This window comes from Octodon degus, unplaced genomic scaffold (genome assembly GCF_000260255.1).
Source record: "Octodon degus isolate 3935 unplaced genomic scaffold, OctDeg1.0 scaffold00090, whole genome shotgun sequence".
Taxonomy (NCBI): Eukaryota; Metazoa; Chordata; class Mammalia; order Rodentia; family Octodontidae; genus Octodon; species Octodon degus.
The window spans coordinates 8,325,975-8,345,520 of NW_004524666.1; the positions used below are offsets into that span (position 1 = coordinate 8,325,975).

A 19,546-nucleotide genomic window follows, 5' to 3' on the forward strand; every position below is an offset into this window, starting at 1 on the left:
ACAGAGAGACAGACAGAGATAGACAGACAGACAGACAGACAGACAGAGACAGAGCAGACAGCCAGAAAGGAAAAGTAAACTAGCTCATACATGACTCTGAACAATACAAATAGATTGGCAAAAATAAAAATGTCACTGAACAGCCTCCAACATTTTCTAAAAAACCTAATAAAACAAGATAAATTGACTATATACAAAACAGGGGTAATGGGGACCCTAATATTTTTAATCTGCTACATTGTTAAGGAAACAATTCAGACAGACAAAATTGGTTGAGTAATTTATCATCAATGTATTTTCACTAGGTCTGACATTTCTACCTGAATGTGTTAGCTTCTTTATAAGTTAAGCTTTTATTATTTTTCTACAGTTTCCTTTTTCGAAAAACAAAAGGTTGCATTTAAAGAACAATGCTGTTTTGTTTTTGTTTTGTTTTTTTTAAGAACTCTTCTACAATCTTCAACAAACTGACTGGAAAATATTTAATATCCTCTATTATTTTTGAAGCTTCCCACACAGAAGTTTGTAACAATGTTAAAAGCATCTTGGCAACTCTTACATGTTGAAAGAAACAAAGGAAAATCCTTACTTGCAATTAATTGTAACTCTCCCATACACTTTTTAAGAAGCAATGCAGTTTCTGCCCAACTCTATAAAATTAATATTGTATTTGTTTACTTATGTTCTCTAATTTTGGCCCCAAATTCAGTGTTCTACAGAACACTCTAAAGTAATGAATTCATAGTAAGAGCTTACATAGTAACTTATTATAAACAAAATCAATGTGAATGATCACAATAAAACTTTTGCTGTAGAGTTGTACTTAAAATACTCTTCCTTACCTGGACATTCTTCAGAATAAACTCACTTTTCTCTCTTACATCTTTAAAGGGACACCTCTTAGAAAGCATAAGCAGATGTGCAAGAAGTTTATTCAACTCATCCAAAGAAACCGCATTTGAAAGCTCGTCGGAAGGACGGCAAGTTGTCTCTTTCACTGAACGAAGGCACTCGGTTTTTCTCAAAACGATTTGCCTAATGGTTTCCAGGGCTGACTCTCTAGTACTTGAATCTCTACTGCACAATCCATCCCATCTCACTTCATTCTCTCCTTCAGCCATGACAATCAGAGTTTTACCTTTCCAGTCTTCACTTTTCAGCATGCCCAAAAGCACTTTGTATTTTTAAAATGAAATTTCCAATAAATTCAGAGAAATCGAGATGTAATGAAAACACACGTCTGGGTTTCATTTAGGAATCAGAAGCGTCTTTCAAATCGATGTTTTGAACTGAGCTACAAGATTAATCATCCTCACACTGTCTCCTACACGAAGGGGCGGTCTTGTGGACAGATTGAAAAAATCGAAGTTGGAAAGTTGCAATCTTACAGCGCTGGCTCTGCTGGACAGAGAGCTCAGGGAAGTGTTTTCTGCCTCGCAGAGTCAATGAATATCCTTAGGATGTGGAGCTGTCAAATCCGTGCTCTGCCCAAAAAGGCTGGTAAGAGTTGAAAGCTCTCCAGCCATTCGGGTTTTTTTTTTTTTTTTCTTTTTTCTTTTTTGTCTGTGTAGCCACCAGTTGTCGCTAGCGTTCCCACCCCGCCCCTCCTCCGGTCCTAGTCCCCGCCCTCCTCAGCTCCTCCCTGAACCTCAGCAGCGGGCCGGGTCAGGGAAGTCTCGCCGAACCCTGGCCCAAGGCTGCGACAGCTGAGCCTCGACGCTCCTGAAGGACAGCTGAGGAAAGCGACAGTCTCCACCAACTCGCTGTCTCGGTGGGCGGCAATGAAGGTGGGCGTCCTTGGCCGCGTCGGTTCTGGCCCTTGGAAGACGCCGCTTCTGACCTGGTGCCCTCGCCCAGGGCCGCTAAGCCAGAGGGCACAGGGCAGCCCTGACAGCCGAGCCCGGAGGAGGATCAGCAGGGCCTGAGGCGCAGAGCCCGCCCCTTCGCCCAGCCCCATCGGTGGGATCGGCCCAGAGGGCGGGAGCAGGGAGGGGAGACGGGGTCCTTGCCCCCAGCCCCTCCCCTTTCTCAGCCCGGCACAAACCCCGCACAGTCTCTGCCTTAGCGCCTTCTTCCCCGCCCAGAAGGACGCGACCCGCGGAGGCAAAGCCATCAGAAAAAGCCCCGCCCTCCGGCCAGCTACCTCCAGACCCTGAACCCGCCGCTCTGGGCCGCCGGTCGCTGCCCGCTGCTACGCATGCGTGACTGCGAGCAGAGCGCATGCGCCTTCGCTTCCCGCCGGAAGTGTTTTCCGTTCTCCGGCGTTTTGGAGTCGTTGGCCTGGAGAAGGGGTAGGAAAAGCAAGGAGCAGAAGTACAAGTATATTGAGATTTTTATTACGCAGACAATAACAGCACATAAAGAGCACGATGACACTGCTTAAAAAAATTAAATCTAAATGTAGGATTAGTCAAAAAGAAGTGGCAGGTTTTTTATAATGCCAAAACCCAGGTTTAGGTAGTTAAGGCTTCGCCTTTGATTTCTGGGAAATGTAGTTTGGCTGCTGCCTGCTCGACTGTTGGCGACAGAAACTACAACCTCCAGGAGCCACCGCGACGCTGCTGGTGCGGCCAGCAAATCCACAGTTCTGGAGTCAGGAGCTGAGTCTGGTGGTCGGTCTGGTGAGTATTGTATCCTTCCTTGTCACCCGTCCTTTGAGAGGAATTTTCTTTTTTCTCTTTTCTTTTTTTTTGAGAGGAATTTTTTTTGCTGTCGGACCTCTGCGGTTTTGGAGACGAAGCCCTGTGGAGTTGCTTCCTTTCCTTTTTTTTTTTTTTTTGAGGGGGCGGACTTTTTTCGTACGTATTTATATGAGAAAGACTTATTGCAGGTGCCCGCGTGCGCAAGTGTGTTGAGGTGAGGATTTCGGAGTCGCGATCCCGCACGTCCGAGGGAGCGGTCCAAGTGAGGCAAGGCAAGAAGGATGCAGAGGAATGGGTGCTCTGCGCTGCGGCCTCTGCTGCTTGTGCACTTTCATGTGGACACGCGCGGGATGAATTAGGGATGAATTATCCTTGTATAATTGCAATTTTGCTTGCCTTTACATAGGATTGTTCTGTTCTCAGTCAAGTGAAATGCCTAAACGGGTTTGAAAGCAAGTGGTCAAGTCCGTTTTGTGTAAAAATAAAGGGAAAGAACTCTCAATATCCTTTTATATAAATTCTTGCATGCATGCTGTAAGGATATTTTTAAAGTGCCTCATAAAAAGCCCCCTGATTTATTATATTTAGATGATTTCATTGTTTCTTTGAAATTATTCTTTGTTTTTGAAAATCGTTATTCTTGAAGATTCAAGTTTCAAAGGCCATGAATGGATTGATAATCAGATTAGGTTTTAATTCATATTGTAGAATTGGTGTATTTTTCAACTTCTCGGAACTGGGTATGTACAACAGTGAAATAGACACAGTCCTACCTCATTAGAGAAACCAGTGCTTAAACACAAAATAACAGTACTATTTGGCATTACTGCCATGGCTATTAAGGACATTTCTTAGCCCAGTTTTGGATATTCAGGTAAATCTTCATCCCCAGGGGGGTGAGGACCAAAACTACATCAACACTCATGTATTTAATTAAGGAATACCTGTTGAGTGGTTCCTGTAGCAGTGTATCAAAATGCAGCATTAAGCACGGTACTATGTATCTCTACTGTCCTAGAACTTACATTTAACTAAGCAAGGGGAGTAAAAAGTATATAAAAACATACAGTAAGTGGAATAAAGGCAGATGCAGTGGAGAAAAATAAAAACCAACTGGGAAGCTGGAATGAAAAGTGCCAGGTTGTGGGGAATAAGGTTTATTTTTTAAGGTGGTTGGAGAGATGAGCTTGGTGGGGAAGTAATCAGGTAGATTCCTGGGGGAAGATTATTCAGGTGAAGAGAACAGCTATCACAAAGGCTTGTGAGCTGGAGCATTCCTGCATATTTGAGCAATAGCAAGGAGACTCATGAAGCTAAAGTCACTGAATGCAGGAGAAAATAACAAGATGAAATCCCAGAGGTAGGGTACAAGTGCAACGGCAAGCAGAAACACAAACAATACCTAGGATTTGTAGGCAATTTATTTTCCTCATGTACACTTACCTGGATCATTCCCAGAATATCATGTCCTAACTTCTAGTGGTCTAGGGCTTAGATAAGCAAGCAGGAAGTACAAACTCAGAATGACTTGTCAACTGGGGATTGGTTTATACAGTTTGCTTCATCATTGTGACCAGCTGTTTCTAAAAGACAGAAGCAACCTGATCTAGAACAGGAGTCAGGATCCTGGGCAACTGACTAACTGAAGTATGGGGATGGGGGCATTTTCTGCTACAGGATGTCATGTAGATGATTCAAAGGCCTTTGACTTTAAGTGAAATGGAAAGCCATTGGAGGGTTGTAAGCAGTATTATTTAAAAATAATTATTTCCTTTAAATTGTTTTTAGCATAGGCCATGGAAGCAAAGGTAGAAGCAGAAAGACCAATTACAAAGCCAAAGTAATAATACAGGTGAGAGATGACTGTGGTGGTTTGAACCACAGTGGTAGCAATGAGAAAGGCTAGAAGTTAGATATATTTTGATACTATAGCTAGAAGGTTTGGCTAGAAGATTAGATGTAAAAGTAAAAGAATGAAAGATGACTTTGCAGTCTAACCTGAGCAAATAGAGGGATCTTTATTTATTCCCATGGAAAAGATTTGCATGGGGGCAAAGGAGAGGTCAGTGATTTAGTTTGGTTGTACTAAATTTGAGATGCTTCTAAAACATTCAAGTTGAGGTGTGGAAGAGAGAGTTCAACAAATGAGACTGCAGAAGGAGAAGGTCTAGCTGTAAATACAATATTCAGTATCATAGTATTTTCCCTCAGGACAAAGGATTGAACCCAGAGCCTTCATAATAGGGCTAAAACTTGTGATTTTCCTTCCTCAGCCTCCCACAGTGCATCATAATATTTTGATAGTAATTGTTAATACTATCAAAGGAAGCAATATATGGGAGTTTGCATGTATTTGAAATGTGGTTATGAAGGGATACTCAGTGAAGGGAGGAAAATTTTAAGTGTGGTATTCTAAAGCCTACCAATGGAAAAGATAAAGGAGAGCAGAGTGGGAGTAATAAGTTATGTTAAATGTCTCTCTAGATCAAGTGAGATGAGAATTAACAATTGACCACAATTGAAGGAGGGATTTGCAGAGGAATAAATGGAGGAAAATATTTATGGGTGTGTATGTTTTTTATTTTTTATTTTTTTTAGGAGAGACTAGGGATTCCTTGAGTATAATTTAAAAACATTTTGATTTTCTCAATTGTGATCTCTGCAGTAAGTCTATTTGTGGGAAAAGCAATTCTTAATAGTTATAAGTTGTTTTTCCTTGTAAAATTTACAAATTGAATTATACTCAGCCAAACATGTTTCTCTGTATGAGGATTTACAAATGGAACTGTTAGCTTTAAGCTGGCATCTTCTGCTATGAGCATTAGTATTAGTTGACCCATTGTTGGTATGTCCAGTTGGAGAATGTAAACTTACTATAATTTAGGCTTAAATAAATAGCATTAAGAAAATAAATATTATTTTTTTAATCTGAAGTAAAAACAGAGTATATTGGATTACTTGTGATTTATGGAAAGCACAGTACAATAACAAAAAAAGATACCACATGTAATGGTTGAGACCCAAGTCTAGATTCTGTTTTTGGTGTTTTTTAGACATCTGACCATGGTCTAGTCACCTAATCACCTAATTTGTATGTTTCCCCATGTATTAAAAAATGATTGTAAAGGGCTAGCCAGATACCTCAGTGAATTAAAGTGCTTGCTTAGGCAGACCCAGGAGTCTGAGTTTAGATCCTGGCCTGCCATGCTGGCCCTGCCCCCACCCTTAGGTGGGGGTTGAGACAGCGATCAAGACTTGGCATGGTGGCGCATGCTTATAATCCCAGTGCTTGAGAAGTTAAAAGCAGGAGAATCACTACAAGTCCAATTTGTGTAGTGAGACACTGTAGACCCTGCACTAAAGACAAAAAAAAAGTTTGTAAACAGTTAATTTGAAAATAACATCATGTAATACAGCAACCCTTGTTGAATTAGTATTACTTTGATTAGTGAAATTTTGTATTGTTTCTAATGCTGTTTTTTAATTACTATTTTGCATTCTTTAAAAAATAAAAAAATTAATAATTGTAATACTAGTGCCACTGTTATTTTTTTATCTTTTTTTGTATTAGGACAGGGTCTACAGGGTCTCACTGTATAGATGGGACTCTTAGTGATCCTCCTGTTTACAGCCTCCCAAGCCCTGGGATTATAGGCACGTGCCATCACACCCAGTGGGCCAACAGGCCCAGTCTCAATCACCATCTCAGCGCGCCCCAGGCTGGGTCGGCATGGCAGGCCCAGAGATTGAACTCCTGGCCCCTGCGTCTGCCTAAGCAGGCGCTTTAATCCAATGAGTTATTTGGTCTGCCCCCTACTGCCACTTTTAAAAGCTAAGTTTGATGTGTAAAGCCTTGTAAATGATATTTCTTGGGGCTGGGAAGAGGGCTCAGTGGAATAAGCGCTTCCTTGGTAAGCGCAAGGGCCTGAGTTCAATCCCCAGTTCGGGGGGTGGGGGGGATATTACTTGGAGTGCTAATTCATGGTTTTTAGATTTTGTCTTTTAATGTAAATATGAAGTTATTTGTACATTTTTTTCTAGGATGTTATTGCCCATAATTTTTTTTTTTTTGGGGGGGGGGACCAGGGATTGAACTCAGGCCCTTGTGCTTGCCAGGCAAGCACTTATTCTACTGAGCTATCTCCCTGGCTCCTGCCCTAATATTTTTGAGAAGAGATACTCAAGAGAATTTTTCTAAAATAAACTATTATTGACTGAAAAACTAATCTCAGGACATTATGAGAACTGGGACTTTTGTCAAAGCTCCAAAAAGCTCCACTCAAAACTATCTGAGTAAAAATGGTAATTTACATAAAATGTCTATTGCAACTATTTGAAAAAAAAATCATACTTTAAAATAGTGATACAAGAAAATATTTACCATGTAATATTCAATATAAAAGTAATTCACACCAATGTGTTATAATCCTAACTTTGATTAAAATAGCAAAAGGTTGATTTAATATGAACCAAAATTTAAAGAAAATTAGTAGTCTAAAGTGATTTTTGTTTTCTATTGTAATTTTCCAGTTTGTAGAATGAGTGTGTATTCCTTTGGTAATCTGGACTCTATGAATATATATATATAAAATTTATTGTTTTTTGTCAAACCTTTAAATGCTTTGTATCAGCTAGCATAGTAAAATATCATGGACTTACATATAATTTAAGAATGGAAGTTGTGGGCAGTATGTACATAAAAAGAATATTATTTGTTAACTTGCTGTGGATATCTTTGGCTATACTTTTTGACTTTGCTGTTTTACATCTATTTTCTGTGCTTTGATAGACTGGAATTTGCATCCAGTCAGGTTTCAACTGACAGATAAAAAATGATTACATTAAGCTGGGCATGATGTTACATACCTGTAATCTAACCTCCTGTGGAGCTGAAAGATGATCTTAAGTTTGAGGTCAACCAAGGCAATTTAGCCAAACCTTATTTCAAAATAAAAAATAAAAAGGGCTTGGGCTGTAGCTCAGTGATAGGATGCTTGCCTGGTATGTGGGACACCCTGGGTTAAATTTCTAGGACAGAAAGGAAAAAAAAAAAATAGTCATATGTTTTAGGTAGGACTTTGTCAGGACCAGCAAACTGAACCAACTCCTGTGATGAAGACAGCATTGGAGGTTCAAACCCATTTTTTGTGGAGCTCCAAATTTGGACTAGTGTAGAAGAAATTCAAGATCCTTAGCATTGTCTTTGTTTCTGCCCAATCTATAACTTCTTCCCATTTTAGCCTCCAGCTACTAGCTATTTGGCACATTATACATTATTGGGATTAAGATGAAATAAAAACTGAAAACTTTCAGATTTTTAATATTAATATTAAATGATGTAAATTATGCAGACATTATCATAGGCAACTTCTATGTGGAACAAGGGATGTTTGGGGAATAACAATAACCTCTAATATTTAGCTATGTGTGAGAGTTTCATACCTTTTTCTTTCTTCTTTTTTTCTCTTGAAATGTGGTCTCACTGTGTTGCATAGGCTGACCTCAAACTCCTGGGTTCAAGCAATTCTCCTGCTTCAGCCTCGTAAGTGCTAAAACTACCAGTGCATGTCACCATGCCCAACTCTCATAGTGTTTTTTCAATGCTTTTCAAGTTGGTCACTAATGGTCCATTGGAAGCCTTCAGTACTATCAGCACTTTGCATAGTCAGCTATAAGTAAAAGAAGCACACCAGAGACTGGTGAAGAACTTGAACCCTTAATAGAAGAAGAGTAGAAGTTTTTGTAGGTATATTTAAGTAACATTATTTTGATGAACTTAATTAAGGGCCTGTCTCTGGTGGGAAAGTAAATGAGGTTTTGTCCTTCTGTCCTCCATCCTCCGTCGTGTGGAAGCCAATGTGAAAGCTTGGGTAACAAAGCAGTTGTTCATGGAAGGGCTGCACCCACTGTTAAGAAACAGTATCCACTATTCTTCATGTTAGGGCCTTAACAATTGTGCCAGCTGTAGTTGGGGAAGGAAAAGAAGAAGGGAGGGCTTAATGATCTCTCTATCAATGCATCTCTCTGTTCATCAATTGATTACCTCAGCCCTTCAGAACAATTGTTTACCTCAGGTGTTTGGGTCAGAAGTTACTGTAGGTAAGTTGCCACAGCTTGTTACTACAGCAATACCACACCTACAGTAATACTATATCTTAGTTTACACATGCAAACAGAAGTGTTTGGCAAAATTTCACTTCTGTTCACAAACTCAGTAGGTAACAAACATGACTGGTGACTATCTTCCCCTCATGAACACCAGTGTGTCCATCATTCTACTCTTGATATGTGGTTGTGGCTTCCTCTAATCAAGATTGCGGTTGCAGACAGACCTGTACACATCTGCTGTGAAGCTTTTTTGTGTACACAGTATTGTACAGTATTATGAGTCTAGCATGGCTCCAAAGGAAGTGCAGAGCAAGCATGGTGGTAAAAAGAGAGTGCATAGCAATAATAAAGATGGCAAGAACATGCAGAGTAGTAATGAAGGTAATAACATGAGGAGCAATTGTGAAAATAACAAGTGCAGAGCAAGAATGGTAAAAAGGTTTTGAAGAAAGTAACATTGAATTGAAGAAGGAAATTGTAGAAAAACATGATCATTGTAAGTCAATACTCTCAACTATTTTGAAGGCTGAAGATGCCCTCAAAGGAGCTGATGTGGCAAACGGTGTAATGATGTTAACCATGCAGAGGACACAAGTGCTGGAAGAGGTGGAAAACTTTTGTTACTATGGTTGAATGAGAAACAACTGGCAAGCAATAACATTGGTGAAGCTATGATCTGTGAAAAAGCCAGGAAATTACAGTGATTTACTGCAAGAAAATCCCTCTACAAGTGCAACAATGATGAATTTTAAGTCAATAAAGGGTGGTTTGGTAAATTTCACAAGCAAAGTGGTATCTACAGGGCCATAAGACATGGTAAGGCTTCCAGTTCAGACCAGGACCTTGCAGCCAGAAGTCTATGAGAAAGAATTCATGAAAGCAGAAGGTACACTGCTCAACAGGTGTTCAGCAGTGAGGAAGTAGGGTTTTTTTTTTGAAGAATAACCTGAACAGAACCCATATCACACAGAAGGAAAGAGCACTGCTATGTTATAAGCTCTTGAGAGACGGATTAACCCTTTGCTGTGTACAAACACAAGCACTGATCTGATCATTAAGCCACTACTGGGGTAGCATTCCCATCCTCTTGTGCATTCAGGGAACAAGGTGAACAAAGCCTTGCTGCCTGTCATGTAGAGGCCAGTGCAAAAGCTTGGGTCCAGGAAGGGGATATAGCTTAGTGGCATAAGTGCCTGCCTGGCAAGTGCAAGGTCCTGAGTTTGATCCCCAGTACCAAAAACGAAGCTTGGATCCAAGGCAGTTATTCATAGAATGTCTGCATGAGCTGTTTGCACCCACAATAAGAAATAACTTTCTGACAACCAGCTTGCCTGAAAGAGACCTTGTGGACAGTGCCGCAGCACACCCTCCAGCTTTGGTGGATATGGATGCTGAATGTGACTTCATAAAGATCAAGTTACTCTTTCCCAATATGGCTGCCATGGGTGCCATGGATGGGGACTCTTCCCCCAAACAGTAACCTGTTCCCCACCCACCCTACTAGAAATCCTTCATGCTAGAAGTTCCCTCAAGCAAAGTTAGTGCTCTCCTTACTGTACTGTACTGTACTGTTACACATTTTTGTGGTTAAAAAAATACTTAGTTCAAAACAGACTAACCTTATTTACATTGAACCTTATACAAACTTGAGTCAGATCTCAACCAATTAGGTTTGCAACCAGAATTGTGGCCTCACTGTGCAACTCAAGCTGGGGTTGAACTCACTTTGTAGCCCATGCTGGCCTCAAACTCACAGCGATCCTCAGCCTCCTAAATGCTGGATATGTCTGCACCACCACACCTGGCAGGAGAACAATGTTAAGATAAATCTAGGTGTTTGCATTGCTCTTTGTTGGATAGACTTAGACACTGCTATCAGGAGTTAGAACCCTCTTCAGTCTAAATGATACAGATAACTTCCTTTGACCTTATACTGATTTTTCAGTAGTTATCTTGTAGTGCTGCATGACTTTAATTTAATGAAGTTTAGCAAACATTTAAGTACTGAATTAGTTGTATAAGTCATAAAGATGAATGAAACTTGATCACTGTCTCTGAGGAAGACACAGATCACTTCAATATAATTTATTAAGCGAATATTCACAGAGAAAAGTTAGGTAGCCCAGACATGGGAATCCAGGAAAGAGAAAGCTTTATGTACGGGTTAACTGACAAACTTTATCTAAAAAATTTATAAGGGGCACTTGTGGGTTAGTTCAGTTGTTTAAAGCGCCTGCTTGGGCAAACTCAGTCAAGCACGGGGGACCGCAGTTCAACCCCCAGCTCCATAAGTCACACCAGACCCACCCTTAAGACAGCCTGAGCTAGCCCCCCCTCAAAAAAAAAAATCCTTTTCCAATTTTAGTAAAAAAAAAGTTTATTGAAAAAAATTAAAAAATGATAATACAATATTTGACCAGGAAATGTAGCTTAGCAGCATAGTGCCTGCCTGGTAAGCATAAAGTCATGAGTTTGATTCCTGGTTTCAGAAAAAAAAAAAAAAAAAAAACCAAAAAAATGGGCATATAGCTTTCAAGGAAGAAAAATATGATTAGTAGAGGCAGGAGAAAACTGCACAGGTAGAAAACAGGTCATAGAGGGCCTTGTATATGAGAAAGTACTGTACTTGGTCTTCACTCTGAAGGCACTAAGCAGTCAATGAAAAGTTCTAAGCATTGAAATGACATGGCTAAATTGCAGTCTTAGACATAATTCTGTAGACATAATCAAGAAATAGTTTCAGTAGCAGGAAAATCACTTCAGAGGCCATTTTAATAATCCAGGCTATAAATGATGAGGGCCTAGTCAGTAATGGTAAGAAGGGGAGAAAATAGATTATTCCAGAAACATGTAACTTTTTTCAGTTTAAATCCCAAGTTGGGAAGACATCTTATATCATACTTGGCTTAAATTGGAATAATCAATTCAGAAAAGACATTTTCCTCTATCAGTTTTGGTGTTGGAGACTAAAGCCAGGAGCCTTCTACCACTGTCTTCCCATGTTCTCAAGACTTTTAAATTACATTCTCTCTCTGAAAGATTTTTTGTTCATTTTGTTTTGTTTTTGACCTCTCCTAATAGGATGAATTCAGGTTGCAAAATAAAATATTTTACTGCACAGACAGAATTTTGATAAAATTCTATCTATCTGGTGACCATAATGAGACTTTCAAGTTTCCTTTTTGTCTCTTTCTGAGCAATGGATTTAACTTTCATTTATCCTTTTTTTTTTTTTTTTTTTTTTTTTTTTAATGTATTTGGTACAGGGTCTCACTGCCCCACTCAGACTCATAGTGATCTTCCTGTCTTCAGCCTCCCCAGTGCTGGGATTACAGATGTGTGTCACCATGCCCAGTCTCAGGCCAGTGCAGCGTGTGGTGCCAGGGGTCGAACCTGGGTCCCTGTGCTTGCCAAAGTAGGTTCTTAGTCCACTGAGCCATCTTGCCGGCCCCCTTCATTTATCTTTTATTGCATTTGTAGCCCTTTTGATGTTACAGCTTTCTGCTGGCTTTTTTTTTTTTTTTCTTTTGACATGTAATAGAGGATGGCTTAAATTAGATCAAAAAAGTGTCAGATACTTGACGAGGACCTTATTTATCACTCTTTTTCAAAACTTATTTTGCTCTTTTTGTGTGTAGTTCCAATAAACTGAATGTCATTTTAGATATTCCATTCCTTATTGCTTTCTGGTGAGCACAAGCTTTAATTTGCATTAAAACTCAGTTGGGCAGTTAAATAAGAATAAACATTTTTGGACCTTACTCCAGAGCTGCTTCTGTGGACCTGCGTGACGACCAAAAATCTGTACTTTTTTTGTTGTTCTTTTTGAGATAGGGTTTGTGTATTTTATTCAGGCTAACCTCGAATTCACAGCTGTCTTCCTGCCTCAGCCTCCCAAGTGCTGGGATTACAGGTGTGTGCCTTCATGCCTGACAGGAATCTATATTTTTAATAAAGACTCTCAAGATATTCTTACTTAGGTGATTGAAGGATCACATTCAGAGTTAGACTGCAAACTCAGTACTTCACTGAATACTTCTGACTTCAGCTGACATCTTTATGTGTTGATGACTTCTTTCCTATCTTTAGCTGGAACCATTTTTCTTGAATGCCAGACTCATTTATACAGTTGACATGATCCTATTACAGTTAAAAAAAAAAACAAACTGACCAAGCTACCTGTGTTCAAATCCCAGCTCAGGTACTTAATAGCTGCATGATCTTCAGCAAGTTACTTCTCAGTTTCTTCACATAAAAGGAAACTATTAGAAATACCTCATAGAGATACCTTTATAGTTCTGTCAATATATGTAAAGTTCTTTGACTAGAGTATATGATAAACTAAATGGGTTAGCTATTATTGTTACATTATTTTATCTTATAGGCGCCTCAAATATGTCTAAAAGGGATTTGTTATACCACTTCTGTCCCTCCCTCAAAAATCTATTTTCTATCCTTGCTACAAGTTTCTTCTATTTTTCTCTATCCTCATCCAGGTCAAGAAGTTCTATGAATTCAGTAGCCTGTTTACCTCCTTTCCAAGCCTGTTCCCATTGCTTTGGTTCATGTTTTTATCACCTCTCACACAGAGTTCTGAAATAGTCTCTTACCTATACTTCTACCTTTTGGTTGTTTTTGTCTACTTTAATTTCAAAAGATTTTTGTGAATGGAACATAATCTTGCTGTTCTCTTTATGCCTACAAGATAAACTCCAAATACCCATGTCTGACATAGAAAGCTCTTCAGTTCTGCTTACTACATTCACTGCAATACTCAAGTGTGTATACAGTCTTCTGGTTTAACTTGTGGTAGTGTGGTGGATAACTAACTGGTGTTCAACTTCTTACACCCAGCTGAATTGAACTAGCATGGTGCTGGGTGTGGAAGGCCCACCTGAGGATTGTCACCAGCAACATAAAAGGCAGAATAGGAGCTGTTGAAACACTGTTAGGGATGCTGTTCAAAGTTGCTGGTTCTCTTGTGCTGTTCTGCTGGAGGGCCTTGTTATGCTGGCTTTCCTGATGAACTTTTGGTAATTTCCTCATTTTTTTTTTTTTTTTTTTTTTTTTCAGTACCAGGGATTGAACTCATGACCTTGTACTTACCAGGCAGTTGCTTATACCACTGAACTATCTCCTCAGATCATCCCAATCAACTTTGGAGGAGCTCTGGTCTTCATCTTGAGCATTACCTCCTGACTCTGGAGGGGAAGATGATGCACTGCTCAGCCTCATGGAGAAGCTTGTCACATTGGCTTTCATGATGGGAACTTAGCTTTCCTAATTGTTGGAGGCATGCAGGACCTCACTGTTGCTGAGGATGGCTGTGGTACTTTTGGGGGAGCTTTGGTGCTTACCTTGAACGTTCCTTCCTAGGCTCCAGTTCAGATCCCTTAACCTGTTAGCACAAATCCTTCATCCTGCTGGCATAGACTGTCTAGCTTCCACCACTGACCCTTGGGCCTTTCTAGCACAGATCCCTGAAGTGGGCCTGAATGAGACTTTGCTGTATGCTCTAGGCCTCCAGTTGGGCTTGTGGGAGGCATTGTTATGAGTTCTAGGTTTTCATCTGGACTCATGTAGGATGTTAGGCTCTAGGCCCTCAGCTGGAGTCTTCAGTGTTTATGTGTGGGGGCAGATTTCCTGCACTTCTTGTATGTGATTCTTAGGTGATTCATTATAAAATACTATTATAAAATGTGTCCTGTATTATATTGTTCCCCTTGTAAAAACCCCAAGCCACAACAAGTAGATTGCTGAAAAGACTGGATTATTTCTTGCTTTCATAATTTTGCATACAGAGTATGGTAATTAAGAGTGTGAGCAATTGAGCCAAGTGGCTAAGTCCTGACTGTCACTTGAGCACATGTACAGCCTTAAAATCTTATGTGTGCATATTTTTCTTTGCTTTAGTTTCCTCATCGGTAAAATGGGAATATTTTTGGCCTCATAGCATTAATATGTGGGTTTAGTAAGTTAATTAGCATAAGTATTCAATAAATGTGAACAATCATTACTTTTAATATATACAGTAATAATACAGTATAGTACACTAGATCTCTGCTTATACATTAGATCTCGTCCTCTACCCACTGTCTCAGTTTTATTGCCTGTGGAATTGTATTTATTATTCATGTTTTAGTTGAGTAATTAGCTCCTCCAGAAAGTCATCTCTTGAGTCTGGGCTCACATGCTGTCCTACATACTATAGTTAAGGAAGCTATTCTACTAGAAACAAACAAGAAACAGCTCATAAGCAGACGGCAAAGGAAGAGCTAACAGGAGCTAAAATGAAAGTAAAATCTGTGACAGTCTACAGTTTTCCAGGGAAGGGGAAAACATTCCATCCAGCAAGTATCAGTGTGGATCAGTGTGTATAATTAAGTAATTTTGATATTTATTTTGCTATGATGCTATCCTTAGATTATCCCAAAAGTTAAATTATCTTGACCATTTTGCCTAAAGGAAAGTAGGTTAAACATTTTGGAAATGTGTCTTTTAAAATTAGTTGTGATATGATAAATTTTGGAATTTAAACAGGTAAGCCTTAGGTATTTATCATTGTTCAACAGCTCATCCCCCCCAACTACCTGATTAATCAGTACACTCATTAATCAGTAATTCAGTTGTGTGCCTGGCCTGTGTGTATGTTTGGGAGGGGTTTGTGAAGACCTAGAAAGTGGGATCAAACCCCCGGCCCCTGCATCTGCCTAAGCAGGTGCTTTAATCTGCTGAGCTATTTCGCCGGCCCTCATAAAAATCTATTGTACTTATAAAGTAAGCTCACCAGTTTTACAGGATGTACTGTTGACTCTTCTGTTGTATTCTTTTTATCTTATTATCTCCTGTCCATCTTTGTTCCACAGTGAGATTGCACTCTTACATTGATGGCAGAACTATGCCCTGTGTTCTTCATATTTCTTCAAGGCAAATAATATTAGACATGGATATTATTACTTGTTCTCAGTTTAACTCTTTGTTTCTTTATCACTCATCTTTGGTGAGGAATTTTCTTCCTTTATTTGCCTCTTAAATGTTATAAAATATTAGCTTTCTAGCTCAACACTTTATCTCCTAAATCTGGGATTCTTTTTAAACATTTGCCCCAAGACCTCTGAAGGGGAACCACAGTGAGCAGACAGTGGTACTTTAAAGGACTCCCAGCAGCCATCCCTTTTGTGTAGGCATGCATGTACACACTGAAATTTCTGTTCTTTACACTACTTGGGTAATCTAATTGATAACCAAACCTAAATCTCTAGATCCAGCCTAGACTGCTCACTTAATCTCTAGATCCAGTTTCCAATCCATTTACTAGATAATTATGTTTGTAAGCACTTCATATTTGACACATTCTAAATTCATTATTTTCTTCAGATTTCTAGCTCTTTTTGTATTACAGTCATGCCCACCCATCCCTGTTGGCTGCTTAAAACCTCAAATAATACCAACACCTATATGCAATATACTGTTTTTTTCCTACATATACATACATATCTGAAGCTTAATTCGTAAATTAGGAATAGGAAGAGACTAAAAACAGCGTAAAATAAGAATAACAGTATGCCATAAAAAATAAAATGAGTGTAATCTTTGTTTTTTGGTTTTTTTTTTTGCGGAACCAGGAATTGAACTCAGGCCCCTGCGCTTGCCAAGCAAGCACTTATTCCACTGAGCCATCTTCCGGGCCCCTGTACTCTTGATAGAATCAAGATAAATATTAACATTTTATGGTAAACCTTGGTTAACTGAAATAGCAAATAGGGGAGTACCATTGTATTCTGTATTTCCATTAATACCATCATCCACTTGCCCAAGCGTAAGTTTTATTTGTTTTGTTGTTTTTGCAACATGGTCTTAATAGGTAGTTCAGCCTGGACTTAGATTTACTATGTTACCTAGGCAAGTCTCAGCAATCCTCCTGCCTTAGCCTCCTAAATGCTAGGATTACAGGCATGTACCACCACTGAAGGACTTTTTTAAGTACTGAGGATATTAAAGCCAAGGCCTTTGCACTAAGCTGTATCCTAAGGCCTTTTATATGTTTTATTTTGAGATAGGGTCTTGCTGAGTTGTCCATGCTGGGCTCAAACTTGTGGCTGAGGAGGGTTTTTAAAAGTCTTTCCTGTCCTCATTTCATGTATCTGGTTGGTTCCTAAATCCAAAATTGTATCTCCTAAGTACTTTTCATTTTCATGTAATATAGTATTCTAATCTCATTTCAAGTTTATAGTTTCTGTTTAAATTACTTCTGTAGCAAGACTGATCAGACAATTAAACATTAACTTTTCTTTTCAATAAACCTTAATTTTTTTCTTGTAAAAAAAATAAAAAATAAAAAAATAAATTACTTCTGTAACCTTTTAATTTGTTATTCTGCCAATAATTTCTTCCTTTTTCAATCTGTTCACCTTAGGGCTATCTCAATATACTTATCAGAATGCAAACATGATCATATCATTTCCTTTTGTATCCTTCATTAGCTCCTCATACTCAAACCATATTAAAAAAAAAAGAACATGTGAGTGGAATATACAGAATCTTGTGTACTAATGTAAGCAGCTGAATTAGATATATTATAGGCAGTCAGACAGGGCCAGGCCCTCAAGGACGATATGGAAGGCAAGGTGACTTTGCAACTTTGGAAGAGACAGACACTCCCTGCTATCTATGGGCCAGACCTCAAGACAAAAGAGTAAACAAATGCAGCCATATACTTCCCTAAGGATGGGCATCAGGGATTGATATTCTAAATATATATATAGAAAGAGCCCAAGAGTCACTAGGCTGACCCCAACAGGAAGGGACCCTGTCCAGTATTCATGCAGCTTGCTAAGTGACTCGCTTCCTCATTTGGTACTAGATTTAATCAATTTTATCTGAGCAGTGGTTCTTGTAATCGCCTTGGTTGATCACAGTTTTGTTCCACCTCATGCCCACCTAAGTGAGTTCCCATATTGTCCCATCACCTTAGGTCTGCCTCACTGCGTGGCTTTACACTATAATAGTCCCTGGAAGAGACAGCTTCCTGGGGACAACTTATGTGGGCACCCCCTTCTGTCCCTCTCTCAGACAGAAGCTTTCCCCCAATAAATATATTCTGCTGTTAATCTCCCTTTGTTCCTAAAATTAATTCTTCAATTTTAGAGAACACAAACTCTTCCCAGGTACCTTTTTCCCCTATATCATTTCCACCATCAAATACCTTTTCAGCCCATCCCCTACTGCCAGCCTTTGTTCACTGTGTTCCAGTCAAATTCACTGGAGTCTGTCTTGGTCCTCTATATTTATGTATTCTACCTTCCCTAATTGAATATTTCTAAGTTTTCTGTTAAAACTCTTACTGTTTGTTTTGGTTTCTGTCTTTCGTCAGTTCTGAGTCTTGTTAACATATATTTAGGAGTGAGGCACTAAAAAATTTAACTGGAAAATCCAAATACACCCAGTTCATTTTGTCATCTCTAGTATCTTTGGTAATTTGGGCTGTTTATATATACTAAATAAAGATATTTTCAGTTCTACTTGAATATTCATTATAGATTACCTAAAACTGAATCTTCCTTCTTGCAGTCCGGTGCACCACCCGGGTTAGTGACCCCCCCAGTTCAGAGATACTCTATAATTTCCTTTGCAGAAGAAAACAAAACTTCTGATCTATCCAGATGAAGCGATGTTTTGGCTACATTAAGAGAAGAAGGATATTTGCACATATAATTCTTTGGGCTGGGGGGAGCAATTGAAGTCAGGGCCATGGCAATGAGCTACACTCCCAGCCCTTTTTTATTTTTCATTTATTTATATATTTATTTATTTCTGTATTTAGGACAGGGTCTACAGGGTCTCACTACATAGGTTGGACTCATAGTGATTCTCCTGTTTTCAGCTTCCCAAATGCTGGGATTATAGGCACATACCACCAAGCCCAGTGTCAGTTGCCTTCTCAGCACACCCCATGGGTAGGGCTGGCATGGCAGTGCTGGGGATCAACCCTGGCTGCTGTGTTCTGGCTAAGCAGGTGTTTTAGTCCACTGAGCTATCAGGCTGGCCCTAAATTGTAGAAGAATTTTGGGTTTTTTTAGCTAGCTCAAGCTGCCTTATGAGCAGGTCTGGTTCAGTTTGTGGAGCTGGGGATCAAACTGCAGTCTCCTGAGCCTGCCTGAGTTTGCCCAAACAGGCACTTTAAACCACTGAGATAACCCACAAGCCCCCCCCCAGCCCTTTTTTTTTAACAATGTTAAATTATTAATCTCTTGAACAGAAAATTTGGGACACCACTGAGTTACAGGATGTTACAGTACAGGTTCTCTTATGTCCAGAGTCTTCACTGACCTTGGAGGGCTAGGGCCAAAATGTTGGCTATCTTTGTAGTCCTTCTTTTTCTCTAATTTTTTGGTCTGCAGACTTAAGTTGTTAACCCTCCAGAAGAGAAGCTTAATGATATTATTACCCTATAACATAGGCAGTTGAGCTTAACCTCACTATCTGTCTGAATATCAAACACCTTAGATATAACATGGAACAGGTATTTTCCAACAATCGTTGATATGCTAAACTTTAAACAGAACAAAAAAAGAGGACATAAGTGAAGAACCATTTTGTAGTGAAAAATATATATATCTGTATATACAAATTAGTTAGGATAGATATACAGCTACTTTTTCTTAGTTCAATGAGAAGAAATATTTGTACTAATAGTGTTTAGACAAGATATCATGTCTGCATCTTCTACTATGAATAAATACTATGAGACAACAATATGCAGTGTGTTAATTATTGTACCTGTCCTACTAACCTGT

The 19,546-nt window shown here is 39.3% G+C and overlaps 2 protein-coding genes across 5 annotated transcripts in view; one reads left to right on the forward strand and one right to left on the reverse strand.

Moving 5' to 3' along the window:
- The window catches only part of Sesn1 (sestrin 1), a 141,382-nt gene extending 139,856 nt beyond the window's left edge, over positions 1-1,526 (reverse strand). The window contains exon 1 of the mRNA XM_004637480.2: positions 843-1,526. Coding sequence (XP_004637537.1) covers positions 843-1,163 — 321 coding nt within the window. The 5' untranslated portion in view covers positions 1,164-1,526. The remainder of the gene's footprint in view (positions 1-842) is intronic.
- A 76-nt stretch (positions 1,527-1,602) lies between these two features.
- Cep57l1 (centrosomal protein 57 like 1) overlaps positions 1,603-19,546 on the forward strand; it is a 70,434-nt gene continuing 52,490 nt past the window's right edge. Inside the window, exon 1 of one of the 4 annotated variants that reach the window (XM_023722296.1) lies at positions 1,603-2,621. The gene's annotated coding sequence lies outside the window, so the exon portion shown is untranslated. The remainder of the gene's footprint in view (positions 2,622-19,546) is intronic. The other 3 variants (XM_023722297.1, XM_023722292.1, XM_023722298.1) reach the window with 3 other exon arrangements.